The following is a 14,767-nucleotide window of genomic DNA, read 5'->3' as shown; positions in this document are numbered from 1 at the left end:
GAAACCCGCAGCAGGAGGTGGTGAGGTCATGGACTATCTCTATAGCTCCAGGAGGGGCTGCCCTGCTTCTCACCTGGAGGCCATGCAGGGCAAGGAAACAGGCCAGTTTTCCCTGCTTCATGCATTCACCTCATCTTTTACAACAACCCTTACAGCTCTATAAAATAGGGTAACATACTTGCCTTGTGTGAGTGATTGGGAATTTTGAGTTCACTAGTGCCCCTTTGATTTTTTCTTCCCCCTCTGTTGGCGGTAGGATGATGACATGCTTTATTGGCACAAACGTGGGGATGGATGGAAGACCCCGGTCCCCATGGAGGAGGACCCACTGCTGGACACAGACATGCTCATGTCAGAATTCAGTGACACCCTCTTCTCAACGCTTTCCTCACACCAGCCGGTGGCCTGGCCCAACCCCCGGGAAATAGGTAACCCATCCCTAGATCCTTGACTTTGAACACATAGCTGGCTTCCTTCTCTGCCAGCTCTCCTCAACCCAGCGCCCCAGGGCAGGATTGGCTAACCTCACCGGCATCTGAGGGCCACGTGCACTGAGTAGGTGGGAACTGTAGGGGGGCCTTCCTAGGCAGCTGTCAGGCCCATGATGCCCCTGTGAGAAGACAGTGGGGATTTGGCCTGAATCAATTTTGTATTTCTGATACTGTCCCCTTAGCAGAGGATTTGTGCCTAGGCCAAGTGACAGGGCCTCTGACTCACTGGAGGAAAATCAGAAACATTTCTGGGCATGACTTTTACCTGGCAGCATTCAGGCATCCAGTGAACACCTCAGGGAAGAGCCCATGACTAAGAACTGGGGATCTCTGCATAGCTGTTCACAGCTTCCTGGGAGTGTCTGTTCCCTGATCCTTATTTTACTTTTCTTATAAAAACTCTCTTTCCTGCCTTCTGAGGGTGGAGAATAGCCACAAACCCACAAGAAGGTAGAAATTCCAGCCAGCCGCCTGCATTTCTCCTTGGAAGAATCTAGAATGTAAACAGGGCCAGGAGAATCCATTCCATGCCTTTTATATGTTATTGCAGCATTGAGAAGGCAGAATGATTCCTCTGTCTCCTTTCTGATTCTTACAGCACATCTGGGAAACGCAGACATGATCCAGCCGGGGCTGATTCCTCTGCAGCCCAATCTGGACTTCATGGACACTTTCGAACCCTTCCAGGGTGAGGACAATGGGGCAGAGAGAGTGTGGCTGCCTGGATCTCCATTTGCCCAAGATAAAGCACACTGGTGCTTCCCTTCATGGAGGGAACTGTTAGAATTGGCAAGGGGGGAGGACTTAAAATTTTTCCAGAACTACCTTTTTTTTTTTTTTTTTTTTTGGTAGTAATTGCAAGGTCTGGGAAGCTTTTGTGCCACAGGGCTCTCTGAAGGGAATTGCCATTCTCACTCCTGTGGTCTCAGATCCTCAGGTTTGCCCAGGACCGTAAGCAGTTCTCCCTGTAGGCAGCAGAGGGCGCTGGCAGCACAGCTGCCTCCCAGCAGTGTCCTGCAGTTAGAACTGGGCTTGTAAGAGCCACGGAACGCCAGGCTTGGGAGTATTTCAGACCCCACACTAGTTGCCAACATGAGCGGTTCCAATCAGAGGGCCTCTTTCTGCAGAGTTACCTCAGGGGGGAACACCCTCTGGCCATTGCATTCCTCTGGGTAAGATGGAGTTCAGTGCCTGATTTATTTGGATCTTAATTCAAGGATGTTATGGGCACACAGAGCTCAAAAGCACCTGATGTTGTCTTTCAGACCTCTTCTCTTCCAGCCGCTCCATTTTTGGTTCCATGCTGCCTGCTCCTGTCTCAGCACCTGCACCAGATCCCAACAGCCCTCCTGCTCAGGTAGAAGGAGCTGGGGAGAGGGGGCCCAGGGCTAGGCTAATGAATAACCATACAGTCATAAGCAAAGTGCTAGGGCTTGCTAGATCTAGTGCTGCATACATAGAATGCGTAAAGAAGTTATTATAGCCCTCCTTGAAGGCAGCCATAGATCTCTAAGAGTTGGGAGCTATCCATAAACATGTACTCCTACCTGAGGCTGCATGTAACCTGTGTGCAGTGAGCTCTGTTCTGACCAGTTAAGAGAGGATTAGCAAAGGAAAACATGAATTGCTAATAAAAAGAAGTTCCATGTATTTCTTTTACTTTTTACTTAATAATTAACACAAGTTGTTTATCAGGTGCTGGGGCTGCAGAACTGAGTGAGGCACAGCTCTTCACCCTTAGGGGCTCTCAGACCGACACCTGTATCCAGTTAGACACCAGAAACCTGGCCCCATCTTCTTCCATCTGGCTCTGGGAAGAATTTCTTCTATAGAGACTGAGATCCTGACAATTGATTCCTTACAGCGTTTCCCTTTTAGGAGGAGGTGACCTCTAGAAGTTGATACATGAAACTGTCCTGAGGGAACCCCATGAGCAGCTGTGCTCCAGGCTGCTTGTGCTCTGTAACACAAGACGGCTGGGTCTTTGCAGGGGGGGGGAACCCCTGCTGGACTCTAGAAACAAGATATTCCCAGGCCAAGAGCCAACTGTGTGCAGTCATTTTGTCTGAGCTCTGTGTTATCATTTAGTCCCTAATGGAAACAAGACCCCTGTGGACACCTAGAGAGATATCTCCATTCCCCCCAAATTAGCAGTAATGGGGATGGGAGCCATCGCCTCATCCCTCTATCCAAATGTTCTGCTCAGGAGCCCAATGTACATTGTTAGACTTGTGTTATGTCGTACCAGGAAGTGACAGCAAGTTGTGTGATCCATCATTTGTCCTTCCTTTCTCAGGAGACCATCCTGCCAACCAGCGCGCTCCCCACTGTGAGCCTCCCCGATAGCCTCATAGCACCTCCTGCAGCCACCGCCTTGGACCCCACGGATCGGCAGGGCTGTGAACGAGCCCCGCGGCCCGGAGACCCCTTTATCCAGCCTACGGACTTCGGTCCCCCTGCACCACCCCTGAATGTCCCTCAGCCTTTCCTTCCTGTGTTCACCATGCCCTTGCTGTCTCCCAGCCCTGCCCCAGCACCTACTTCTCCTGCCCTGCCTTTAGCCCCGCCCCCTGCCACTGCCTTGAGCCCCTCGGCTCCACCTACCTTCCTGCATCCGAAGTTTGCTGGCGCCAGCAAGTCACCCTCCGTCATCACACACACGGCCTCTGCCACTCTCACCCATGATGCGTCTGCCACCACCTTCAGCCAGAGCCAGGGCCTTGTCATCACAACCCACCACCCCACACCCTCGGTGTCCCCCTGTGGCCTGGCACTGCCTCCAGCTACCCGGCCGCCAACTGCTGGGCCTCCCCAACCCTGTTTAACTTTTGTGCACCCCAAGCCTGTCTCTTTGACTGGGGGAAGGCCCAAGCAGCCCCCCAAAATAGTGCCTGCTCCCAAACCAGAGTCTGTGTCCGTGGTATTGAAGAATGCTTGCATTGCCCCAGGTGAGTCAGGTGGAGGGAAGCCAGAGTCTAGTCTTCCCTTCCCGAGGGATATTTCCCTGTCTCCAAGGCTTGTAGACTTGTGACACACATATTGTGAAACGAAAGTGTTCCAGTCTACTACATGTGTGTGATCTAGTTAGTCTATTGTCTACTCTGTATTGTTCTTTTAAAGTTAGTCTCGACCCAGTTTGAAAAAGCATGATCTGGGTGATATCTTTCCTGGGTCTGTAATCTGTCCCCTTCAAGGAGAAGTTGCAAAACGAATGTCAGGTATCCCAGTGGTTTTGTCTTTCTGTGCCCTGTGGTAAGGAAGGCAATGTCTTAGCAGCAGGAGAGGGGTCGATGCTGCTTCTGGGGTGCCCCACAGCTTGGGGGGGGCCTCACTCTCACCTTCTTGTTCTGGTAGCTGCCTTTTCAGGACAACCACAAGCAGTGATTATGACATCAGGCCCTCTGAAGAGAGAAGGGATGTTGGCTTCTACTGTGTCCCAGTCCAATATGGTCCTCACACCTACTGCCATTGCCCGGGTAAGGGGTCCCTGGACAGACGCTCAGCATCCTTACCACCCCAGCATGGCCCTACTCTTGGATAGGTCTTCACCTGACATGATCAGGGGTGACCTCTCTCTTCTGTGTTACCTCAGGGTCCTGGAGTCACGGAGTTCCACAGTGGCATCCTGGTGACAGACCTTGGCCACACCACGAGCAGCCAACCTGCCCCTGTCTCTCGGCTCTTCTCTCCAAGCACGGTGCAAGACTCCCTGGTGAAGGGCGAGCAGGTCCCTGCCACGGGTTCTAGTGAGTGCGCATTCCAGGCAGAATGGTCGGGACTTGATGAGTGAAACGAGCATGCCCACACCTGGATCAGGGAGACGGCTCATGAGGTTCCCCAGGATTGAGGCTGGACTTCCAGAATGTGCAGTCAGGTCTTATAAACCTGCCCACAGTGCTCAGCATAGTACCAGGTCATCTACAGTAGCAGAAAAGTGGCAAGCATGTGCATGGCAGACAACTAGAGTGCATGGGGAACACCCCTCTGCCCTCCTTCAGAAAGGCCTGGCTCTGAGCTGCCAGTTCTGATCCAGAAAACGGAAGCCACCCAGGCATATCTTCACATCAGTGTGGTCATCCCTTAGCTTTCAAGCACCTTGCATCTCTTGAGCCCATTTCTATGCCATGGGGCGTCCATTGGCAGGACAGTTGAGGGAGAACTGATTTTGCCCAGTGAAGAGCCACGAAACCAGGGATAAATGATTTGCTTGAGGCTGTGCCCATGGTGGTGGGGGTAGAACCAGAACCCAGGCTTCCTCCTTTCAGATGCCACATCAGTGAGGGAGACCAAAGATGCCTTTTTGTCTCAAGTAAACCAGAACATGGCTTCTCCTGGAGCTCTATGTAAACAGTTGTCCTCCCTAAACAGTCCAGGAGACCAGAGGAGGAAAAGTCTCTGCCTACAGAGATCAGAGAGTAGAGAGACTTTGGTCAAGGAGGGTTGGATGAATAAGGCCACCAGTCTGGAAAGCTAAAGACAAAGACTAGTTACCAGTCATGCCTTTACAGTGGTGTAAGTTAGGCCTCAGGTACCATAGCATTACCCTGTCTGCCGAGCTGCAGAACCCTGGGCATTGGAGCCAAATAGGGAAGCTGAGAGAATGGAGAGGGGTTGGGGGGCAATGGCCAGTGCCACAGAAAGGTATGTACTGGGGCACTCTGGGGAGGCATGCATGGTGGCCCCGGGGGGCTCAGGGGCTCCTGAGAGATGCCAATGACCAGGGCATGGCTGGTGTGGCAGTGGGTGAGATTGAAAATACAAGAGAACAGATATGTAGAGTTGAAAGAATAAAATAAGCAGGTATGGTAAGAAGTAGAGCCTTAATGAAGTTGTAGAAACCGCAGGCGGCCTCCAGCTGGCTTGTTAGGCTGGGTGAGTAGTCAGGCCTCTTCTCAAAACTCTCCATGTCCCCCAAAACATGTGGCTGGCCAAGCTCAGGCCCTGTTCCTACCCCATGTCCTGCCAGCCTTCTCCAGGTCTTATCCACACCTAATAGAACCCTCCTTGGGATGTCAGCAAGGATTTCTCCAGTTTTTGCTCTGGGGTCACTGTGGGAGGTTCCACATGGGTTTCTAGGGTTTGGGATGTACAGGGGTTCCTTCCTGGGTGAGCACTGTCTCAGCTGTTGCAGCCAGCCATATCCTAAGAGGAGTCTCTGTTCTTCACAGGTCGAGATTGCCCAAACTCAGGGCAGGCCTCTCCATGTGCTTCTGAGCAGAGCCCCAGTCCCCAGTCGCCCCAGAATAACTGCTCAGGGAAATCTGCAGACCCCAAAAATGTAGCTGCTTTAAAGGTATCACAGGTCTCTCTTGGGTCTTGATTTCCTTGGAGAGATGGGCAGAGGGGCAAGGAGGAAAATATCAAGGGACCATCAGGGCAGCTGGTATTCCATAGCATCAGGAGCCTGGATGTTTGCTGCTTATCTGGAGATTAGGTTGGGTCTTCCTATTCCTCCACCTCCTGGCTGGCCCTGAGCCCCAGAACTAGCACCAATCCCATGAACCCATCAAACCCTGGAGCCAGCGGGAGGCAGCGGCTGGAAGAACCAGCTTGGGAAGAGGGAGGTGAGGGTGGCTGGGAAGTGCTGATCAGCAGCAGAGGCTACGGCCCCGAGGGGCTCCATTCTGCAGGTAGGGTTTTCTAGCATCCCTGCCCTGGTTCCTCCTCTGTCGCCCCTCCTTCCACTTACTCTCTAGCTGCAGGTTGGGAGGGCAGGGAGTGGCACTGCAGTGCACCCTGTGTCACAATGATGAGTCGATTCCCCAACAGAACCGGCAGATGAAGCATATTTCAGCTGAGCAGAAAAGGCGCTTCAACATCAAGATGGGCTTTGACACCCTCAACAGTTTGATTTCTAATAATTCCAAGCTGGTGAGTGATGCTTGGGGGGTAGGGGTGGGAGTTGTGTTCCTGTATCGGCCTTGGTACCAGGTGGACAGGCGGGGGTCACTGTGGCTGTCATGGCTCTGACCCACGCTGTCCGTCTTACAGACCAGCCATGCCATCACACTGCAGAAGACCGTGGAATACATCACCAAGCTGCAGCAGGAACGGAGCCAGATGCAGGAGGAAGCCCGGCGGCTGCGGGAGGAGATTGAGGAGCTCAACGCCACTATCATGTGAGGCTGGCAGTGTGGGGCCGAGGGCTGGTGCCTCGTCCTCCCAAGTGTGTGTCACAGAGGCGGGGGGGGGTCCTTTGTGGCCTTGTCACCAATAGCCACCTCTCTGTTGTAGCACTTTGGGCTTTTGTCATCCTCCTCCTTCTGAGGCCTTCTCCTCTTTGCCTCGGTGGCCCACTCGGCTGGCCCTGTGCACTCGGTGCCCCAGGGTCCAGCTTCACTGTCAGCCGCTCTGCGTTTCCTCTGATTCTTCCTGTTGTTCCAGCTCCTGCCAGCAGTTGCTCCCTGCCACGGGAGTCCCTGTCACCCGGCACCAGTTTGATCACATGAGAGACATGTTTGATGAGTATGTGAAGAGCCGGACCCTACAGAATTGGAAGTTCTGGATCGTATCTTTGGGTTCTCTTTGCTTCTCCCACCCCTCAAGCTGTGCACTGAAACAACAGACACTGACACCCTAGTTGCTTTAGAAAAATTCTATATAAATGGTTGTCATTGATTTTATCAAACAGGCAGTACTGGTTTGCCTTGGTGGAGGGGCCCAGCCTGGCCCACGGTGTGAAGTGGGCTGTTGTTGGTGACCATCCAGGCTTGGGGCTTCCCGGGAGGCAGAACAGGCCAGTTTTGCTCTCTGCGTGCTTGGGAAATAAAGATGCTTTTTTTTGCAAGGTGCTAAAGCCACCTGCAGAGGCAGTCCTGGAGGAGGGAGGTAGGATCTAATCTAACATATCCTGGCAGCCATCTCAGGCCTTGCAACAACAGGGAGGCTGAGTACCACCCGGTGGGATAGATGGGAAACCAAGACTCATAAATGACTAAGTGGCAGAGTCAGGATTTGAAACCAGCTCTCTGCAGGCTGTTGTCTGCATTTAGGCCCCATGGTCTTTGGATACTGTCCTGAGGCACTTCGACCTGAGCACCAGAGTCTGTCCCTGGGGCCAAGGCACACCAGTGCTCAGCTTTCCATATGTTAGCAGGACCCCTGTGGGGGACAGCTCCTGCCTCATCAGTCCACTTCCAGCTACCTCTCTGCCTCAGACAATCTGCACACATGATGGATGGGCCTTATGTCTTCACCATGTTGCTGACCATTGGGGAGCAGAGGATTTTATCCGTTTGCACTCTAGTGGCTGGTTTTGGAGAGCGAGATGACCAGACACCATCTCTATTTCCTCTGCTTTGCCTGGCTTACTCATCTTGGCTCTCGCCCTTATCATTGATGGAGCTGGGTGTCCACTGGGATGATTCAGGACCTCTTTGGTAAAATGGCATAGTCCTCATCATCCTCAGCTTGGGACCATGGGCATGAGCGTGGCTGAGATTAAAGAGAAAATGGACCTCATGACTCTGCAGAGTTGATTGCCCAGGATGGTCTGAGAGACCTGCACAGAATGTGACTAAGCCAGCACATGTTTAGCACAAAGGACAGACTTCATTCATCTCTAGATAGATAGTTTCCACCTTTTAGTTGGCCATGGGCCTCTGTTGTTCTTGCCAGTATGTATACAGACTGTTGGCTTTCATGTAGTCATTCTTGGACCTGTTCCACACCAAGGAGACTTCTCTGTCCTTGTCTCTGGCAAGGGTACACGAGGGTGCGTCTTACCTAGATTGTGCTCTTTCATCAACTATACACAGTTACTTGGTGGTCCTAGGGCAGGTCAGTCACAGGCAAGCCTGTAACTGGACTGTATTCTCCCCACCCTTGGTTACGTGTTCGCTGGCCTGCCTCCTTGCTTCTTGCCTTTTCTTTAACCCACGTGCCATACAGTTCAGTATCATCATCAAGCCGCTGTTTGAGTCCTTCAAGGGGATGGTGTCCACCAGCAGCCTGGGAGAACTGCACCGGACGGCGCTGTCCTGGCTGGACCAGCACTGCTCCCTGCCTGTCCTCAGGCCAAGTGAGTTAGAGTCTGCACGGGGCCATGGGGGCTTGCCAGATCCTTTAGGATGGTCCCAGAGGGGGGAGGGCCTATGCAGGTAGACTGCAGGCAGCCACGTCAGCAGTGCGGGGAGCACGAGGATGATGCTGAGGAGGAAGTGCCAACTGCAGGATAGGGCACATCCCTTAGCACCTCCTTCGCTTCCTATCATCCCTGTGTGTCAGTGTGCTCAGGTCCAGCTGGTGTTTATTGAGCACCTCCTATTCACCAGGCCTTGTCTCAGGTGCTTTCAGATATGCTTTCTCATTTAATTCTTAAAACTAACAAGGCTCTGCACATACATCGAGGTTATAGAGATATCACATTAAAACAAGTGGGAAAACAGGAACAGCTTGGGATTCTCTGCCTGTCTGCAGGAGAGGAGACAGGGTTTGGAGATATATCCTAGGGGCAGAGAGGCTTTGGTGGTATCTGTCCCTTGGTTGAGCTCAGTGCCTCTCCTGCTTTGGTGGGCATAGGAATTACCACACGGGTTGTATGTATAAGACCATTTGTGCTGTCCATTGTGGGACTGGAAGCTGCCGTGCTTGCCTATGTCCCTGGGCTAACCTCCCCCTTTCTTCCAGCGGTGCTGAACACCCTCCGGCACCTGAGCACGACCACCTCCGTTCTGACAGACCCATCCCAGCTGCCAGAGCAGGCGGCAGAGGCTGTCACCAGAATTGGCAAGAGATCTGGGGAGTCCTAGCAGCGCCTAGCGGGCACAAGGCTGCACAAGATGCCGTGGAGGCTCTTCCTTGCCTGCGGAGAGGATGCTGCACCCCACGCCTCTCCTGATGCAGAGCTCAGGGCTCCCCTCCAACTCCACTGGCCCACTGGGCCACTCAGAACACTGCACTCAGGTCTGCAGCAGGTTCGGGTCCTGCCAACAGCAATAGCCCATCTTTGGGAACCCCTTGCTGTGAACTCTTACTCAGCGACCTCAGTGGTGACCTCCCTTCCCTGCCCTCGGGCAGCCCAAAGTCCTGTCCTGCTGGCAGTCTGCTGGGCCTTTGGTGCCTGTGCAGGGAGTAGGTGGGACAGAGGGTCAGGGCCTGCTCCCGTGAGATGGTTCTGTTCTCAGACTCATGGGTGCTTGCTCCTGTTACCCTCCAGGCACCCGGATGGCCCTGAGTGATTGATTCCCTGTGCCACTCTGACTCACCCGTGGGGCAGGTGGAAGGCATCCTTCTTCCTCCCTCAGACTCTGACCTTGTAAGTAGGTTTGAATGGCTGCTCAGGCTTGCGCACGGTAGGCTGCTCCCACCACACAGGCCGCCAGGGAACCCCAGAAGCTGCGTGCAAAAGCAGTAGATGTGAATGCACTCGGGACAAGAAGGAAAGCACAAGCAATGCAAAGCTGCTGCTCTGGCTCGGAAGCCCCTCGGGCAGCGCTGCGGGCTGGTGTCACTTCATTCTGGCTGGTGTGGCAGCAGCCATGTGTTGGTGACTTGAGAACCATGGCAGGGACTCAGGCGGGGCCTCATTGGGCACCACCTCACAGCATGGCCCTTGTTCACCTGCTTCTAAGCTGCAACCTCGGATGAGCCAGCAGTGTTCAGTGGACGCTCATAGCCCTCAGGGTGTAACATTTGAAAGGCCAGACTCCACGGCACCGCCATTGGCCTGTCATCTTGTCTGGATTGTTCAGCCAGGAGCCCCAAACCATAACAGTTCTTGGACCAAAGATGTCACCACACCCAAAGTCTGTCCTGTGTTGTGTTTCAAAGAAGAAATTGTTGACAGGCAGAACTTTGAGGCAACCAGCCTCAGAGCTGTCTAGGCATCTCCCAGATCAGATAGTGAAGAATTACACTCATATTTGATCAAGGCGGGGGGATATCTGAAGGCAGTGGCCTACTTCTGAATGTGGGAGTTGCATTTGGAATGTCCAGGCCCATCCTCTTGCTGTATCTGCAGGAAGGAGCTGCAGATGGAAGGGCGGGCGCTCTCTCTAACACTCAGGTAGACCAGCCAAGGGTACCTCCTCATTGAAAGAATGTGCTTTTAACGTCCTGCTGTGAAGTTCAGAGGGTCAGTGGTCTTTCATTCAGCCTCTGTCCTCCCTGCCAGAGATGGAGCCTGGGCAGTGCTAAGCAGGCCAGAATTCCTGGGTAGGGTCTGTGGGGGGCACTGAGGGCTACCTCCTGGAGTGTGGATGCATTCAGAGGCTCCCACTGGTTCCTGGAGGCCCTGCTGAAGATGCTCAGGGGCAGCCAGCCCTGCGTCAGCCCCAGCTGATGGAAGATGGAAGGGGTGTCTACTCCCTGCCTCTGGATGTGCCACCATCTCTGCTGCAGGTCACCGACCAGTCACCTATTCCCTTGTCTGTGCTTCAGCCCCGTCCAAGAGCAGCTTGGCGGCATCCCTCAGCCTCTCCAGAAAATGTGTTTACAGGCCTCCCACATCACTTCCCTGAGGGGTAAGCACAAGACAAGGCTGGGCCGATCCTTCACGTCCACTGGGAAGTGGTAAGAGAACTCATCCTTCACCCCAGGATAAACACGAAGTCGCCCTTCAAAAGGGGAAACACCACCATGGTAAGAACTCACTAGGGTCAAAAGGAAAGACACAAGATGTCCCCAGCTACGAGGGTTCATGGAGGGCCATGAGCTTGGTCCCTTCCCCAGTTCCTGTGCCTTTGTAAACCATACAAATGGCCGTAGTGCTCGGCCCAGCAAGACCTCTCCTAAATTAGCAGCCTTCTCCCTACCCCGTGATCAGCATGGGGATTTTTTTTTTTTTAACTCCGTGGGATATAAAATTGGCCTCTTGCTTCTTCGGCCTACCTCTCCTCTTCCTTTTGCTGAATTAATGTTCATGATTTTGTTAAATATTTAAGGCTGTTAGGTCATGTAAGACATGAAGGGTGTGTGTGTGTGTGTGTGTGTGTGTGTGTGTGTGTGTGTGTCCTAGCAGACTGTTAACTAGATGCATTTTTTTTTCATGTTTTTGTTTTGAGACATTTACTTAAATCCATTTCTCTTGGTGCTCACAATTACCATGGCGATAGGGCCACAAAGCTGTATCTCTTACCACAAACATGATTGTTTCTTGTCCCAGAATCATTTCTTATGTTGGAATCTTGCCTGATGAACCTGGCCAGACATAGGGGCACAGCTGGGGTGCTAGGACAGCGAGACCACTCTGCCAGAGGCCTCAAGCGCATGCTGATCGCAGGGCTGTGCTCTGTTTACACTCCTCACCCCTGCCACTGCCTCTGCTCCCATAAAAGAAACTTTAAAATGCTGACACTTTGGAGAATAAAAAAAATCAATCTGAAAAGGGGGGAAAAAAAGCCTGTCTGGGACATAAATCTGAAAAGCATTTCTATGAAATCTTTCTGTGCCATCAGCTCCCTTCGAACTACTACCTGCTCTTTCACGATGAGTGGGAAATGTAGGGACAGGGCAGGTGCCACCATGGGGCTTTCTGAAAGTTGGTGCGGCCCGTCCCTCGTATCTCAGGCAGGTGACACCAGCAGTCACTCCCTGCCCATGCATCCTGGCTACTATCCAGCAGATTTTCTCACAGGAGCAGCAGACCCAATGTCAGAAGTTAGCGTTAATGAGGTGCTAACGGGTGTCGCTGGCTTTCTGTCAAGAGGAAGGGCTGGAGGGCAGGGAACTACCAGCTCTGCCCTGTTCCTGGAGCCTCCGCAGGAGGAGAGGTGGTCAGTGGTTGACCATGTGTCCTTGGGAACCCAGCTTCATCTGCTTCCTGTCCTTGTGACCTGACCCCTTCTCCCCTTGCTAGAGGTTGGGCCTGAAAGTTTTTCTGCTCTGGCCGACAGAAATAAAAACTTTGACTCTGAACGAGCATGGCATCCCAGGGTGATGCCAATCACTTTTGTCTCACCCTGGGTGGAGGAGTGTAGTGGCAAGTGACCTGAGAACAAGAGGAATGAGGAGCAGGTTCGTTTCCAGGATTACACGCTATCACAGTCTAGCTGAAGCACTCATCGGCGTGGTGCAGGGCTGTCCTCTGTGGTCTCTGCCCCACTGCCCAGGACTCCCCCTCCCCGCCGCACCGGGTGCAAGCTGGCCTACTCTCTTCTCTCTCTGGTGGAAAGTTGTCTTTCCCTAGAGATGCCCTGGTTCCCATTATGCACTTTGCCAGTGATGAAGCCCACCCACCGCTCATGGGAACTTAGCTTTCCCAAGTGTTCCCGAGGTCATGGTCTCACTGGGAAAGAGAGATGGGAGGCCCTGGTGTGAGCAGCATGGCGGCCGTGGGTCAGAATCTTTGCTCCTTGCCCTGATACCTCCTATGTTGAGGATTTTCACATCTGAGCATGGACAAGGGGAGAAGAGGGTTGAAGGTGGAAGAGCTTGGAAGCTCAACACCTGTTTGTAACATTCAGTAGTGTCCTTGGCCTTGACCCTCTCGGATCAGAGGGGCTGCAGGAGCTGGGAGAAACCTTAGGTCCTACTGTGTACCACCACAACTGCCCCATTTTCTTTCCCTTCTGAGGATTTGTCTTTCCTGGCTCCTCATGCAGGGGGCTGTTTCCTCATTGGGGTTTGCGAAAATCAGCCTTTGAGAAAGAAAAGGGAACTTTTCATGTTGAACGTTGGCTTTGATTCTGTGTGTGTTGCGTGTGTGTGTGTGCATGTGTGCATATGTGCAAGTGCTTGCACAAGCCCACCTGTGTGCGTTTACTTAATGGAATTTTATTTTTGTGAAATTCCTTCCCAATTATGTAGCAGAATTCATCTCCATCTCCTGGTCAAAGTTTTGGTTTCATAGTCAACCCTGGGTGTCACTATTTGAAGAATTCTCTTCTGGGTTTCTAAATAAAGGTGTGCTCCTCTCAAGGCTTGAGACTGAGGAGGGTTTGGGAGAAATGGATACATTTCCATGGAGTTTGCCCTGCAGCTAAAGGGCATGGAGGGCTCGGCCTGGGGAGACATGACTGCCAGGCTGTGTTTCACACAAGGGAGCTTGAGTGCCGCCTCTCCCCCACAGCACCCCGCTCTTTCCACACCCCAGTCTCTTAGCCCACAAAAGGGAACCTTGTTCATCTACTTATTTTGTAACATCACAACTGAGCCACCACGTCCTCCTTTTCCAGGTTCCAGTTCATTGTGTAAATGGTTCGTTTTTTTCTGTGGTGAGCTTTGGTGATTGTGTCAGGGCTCTTTTAGGAGACGGTTTCCCCTCGTGGTATGAACAACAAAACCCAAGGAGAGCCTTGTCAGTTGGGGGTTCCCTCAGGCCTGCGCCGTCCAGAACACCACCCTTCATGCTCTGCTGCTGAGAAGCCCATTTCCACCAGCTGTATTCAACACTACAATGCAGTTTTAAAACTATATTTGCATCCGAGACAATAAAAAGCTGTATTTTTTTGAAAAGCCTGTGATGTGTGATCTTAAATGCTACCCTCTTGGGCTGTAGAAATGATGATAGGGGGAGATGGGAACAAAATGATGCTTAGACTGGCTGACTCATCAAACCTTGGGGGATGGGTTCAGCCTGGATTGAAGGCCTTAGCGGTGAGGAGAGAGGCCCAGGTGAGTAGGGGGTTTTAAAGGATGACTGCTGGAAGGGTCCATGACTAAAGCCCAAAATCACCGCTTCTCATGGTGAACTCACCAGGGGCTGGAGCTCCAGGCCTTTCTCAGGTAGACAGAGTTCAGTGGTGCTTGTACAGACTGCCTGTGTCCTCCTCATCTGGAACCCGGGCAAATGGTACCTACCCTGCGCCCTTGAACTAGGGTGGTCATGAGGTTCACGTAAAATTATGTCAGGGTGCCCAGTAACCCCTGAAACACTGTATTTAGAAGGTGTGGGTTATCATCAGTATGGCTAACACTGGCCGCTGAAAGTGTCCTAAGTCGTGGTGATGATCCTGGAGGCCATGGTCTCCCTGCTAACCGTTGATCCAAAACTAGCAAAATGTAGGGAAGTTGATCAGCAAAGATGCTCTTTGTTGTGCTGAGAAGATTTTGATGATCTCTGTTTAATTTAGAAGCTTCTATCTTTTCATAGAATCTTTCTACCCTCCCCCACCTCATCCTTGTGCTTGGGAGATGACCCAGTAAGCTGAGTCATGCTACTTCTTGCAGATGGCCTGGCCCCTGTATGGAGCTACTGGCTTCTTTCACCAAATAACTGCCCAGATCCAGATCTCTGACTAAAATGCCGTGGGCTGATACACAAGCTCTTGTCTGATCAAACCCAACACCTCCCCCAAAGAAAAAAGCCTTCATGACACAAAGCAAGATTATGGGTC

General features: G+C 52.4%; 1 protein-coding gene across 2 annotated transcripts in view; it reads left to right on the top strand.

Annotated features, from left to right (window-relative positions):
- The window catches only part of LOC112676497 (MLX interacting protein), a 59,690-nt gene extending 45,804 nt beyond the window's left edge, over positions 1-13,886 (top strand). Inside the window, exons 6-18 of one of the 2 annotated variants that reach the window (XM_025473820.3) lie at positions 257-428; positions 1,090-1,179; positions 1,619-1,663; positions 1,757-1,848; positions 2,788-3,439; positions 3,846-3,967; positions 4,084-4,237; positions 5,660-5,784; positions 6,261-6,362; positions 6,483-6,610; positions 6,876-6,999; positions 8,382-8,511; positions 9,120-13,886. In XM_025473820.3, the coding sequence (XP_025329605.1) occupies positions 257-428; positions 1,090-1,179; positions 1,619-1,663; positions 1,757-1,848; positions 2,788-3,439; positions 3,846-3,967; positions 4,084-4,237; positions 5,660-5,784; positions 6,261-6,362; positions 6,483-6,610; positions 6,876-6,999; positions 8,382-8,511; positions 9,120-9,241 (2,058 nt within the window). In that variant the 3' untranslated portion in view covers positions 9,242-13,886. The remainder of the gene's footprint in view (positions 1-256; positions 429-1,089; positions 1,180-1,618; positions 1,664-1,756; positions 1,849-2,787; positions 3,440-3,845; positions 3,968-4,083; positions 4,238-5,659; positions 5,785-6,260; positions 6,363-6,482; positions 6,611-6,875; positions 7,000-8,381; positions 8,512-9,119) is intronic. The other variant, XM_025473821.3, reaches the window with a different exon arrangement.
- Positions 13,887-14,767: the final 881 nt, after the last annotated feature.

This window comes from Canis lupus, chromosome 26, assembly GCF_003254725.2.
Source record: "Canis lupus dingo isolate Sandy chromosome 26, ASM325472v2, whole genome shotgun sequence".
Taxonomy (NCBI): Eukaryota; Metazoa; Chordata; class Mammalia; order Carnivora; family Canidae; genus Canis; species Canis lupus.
This window is presented reverse-complemented; position numbering and strand designations above follow the sequence as displayed.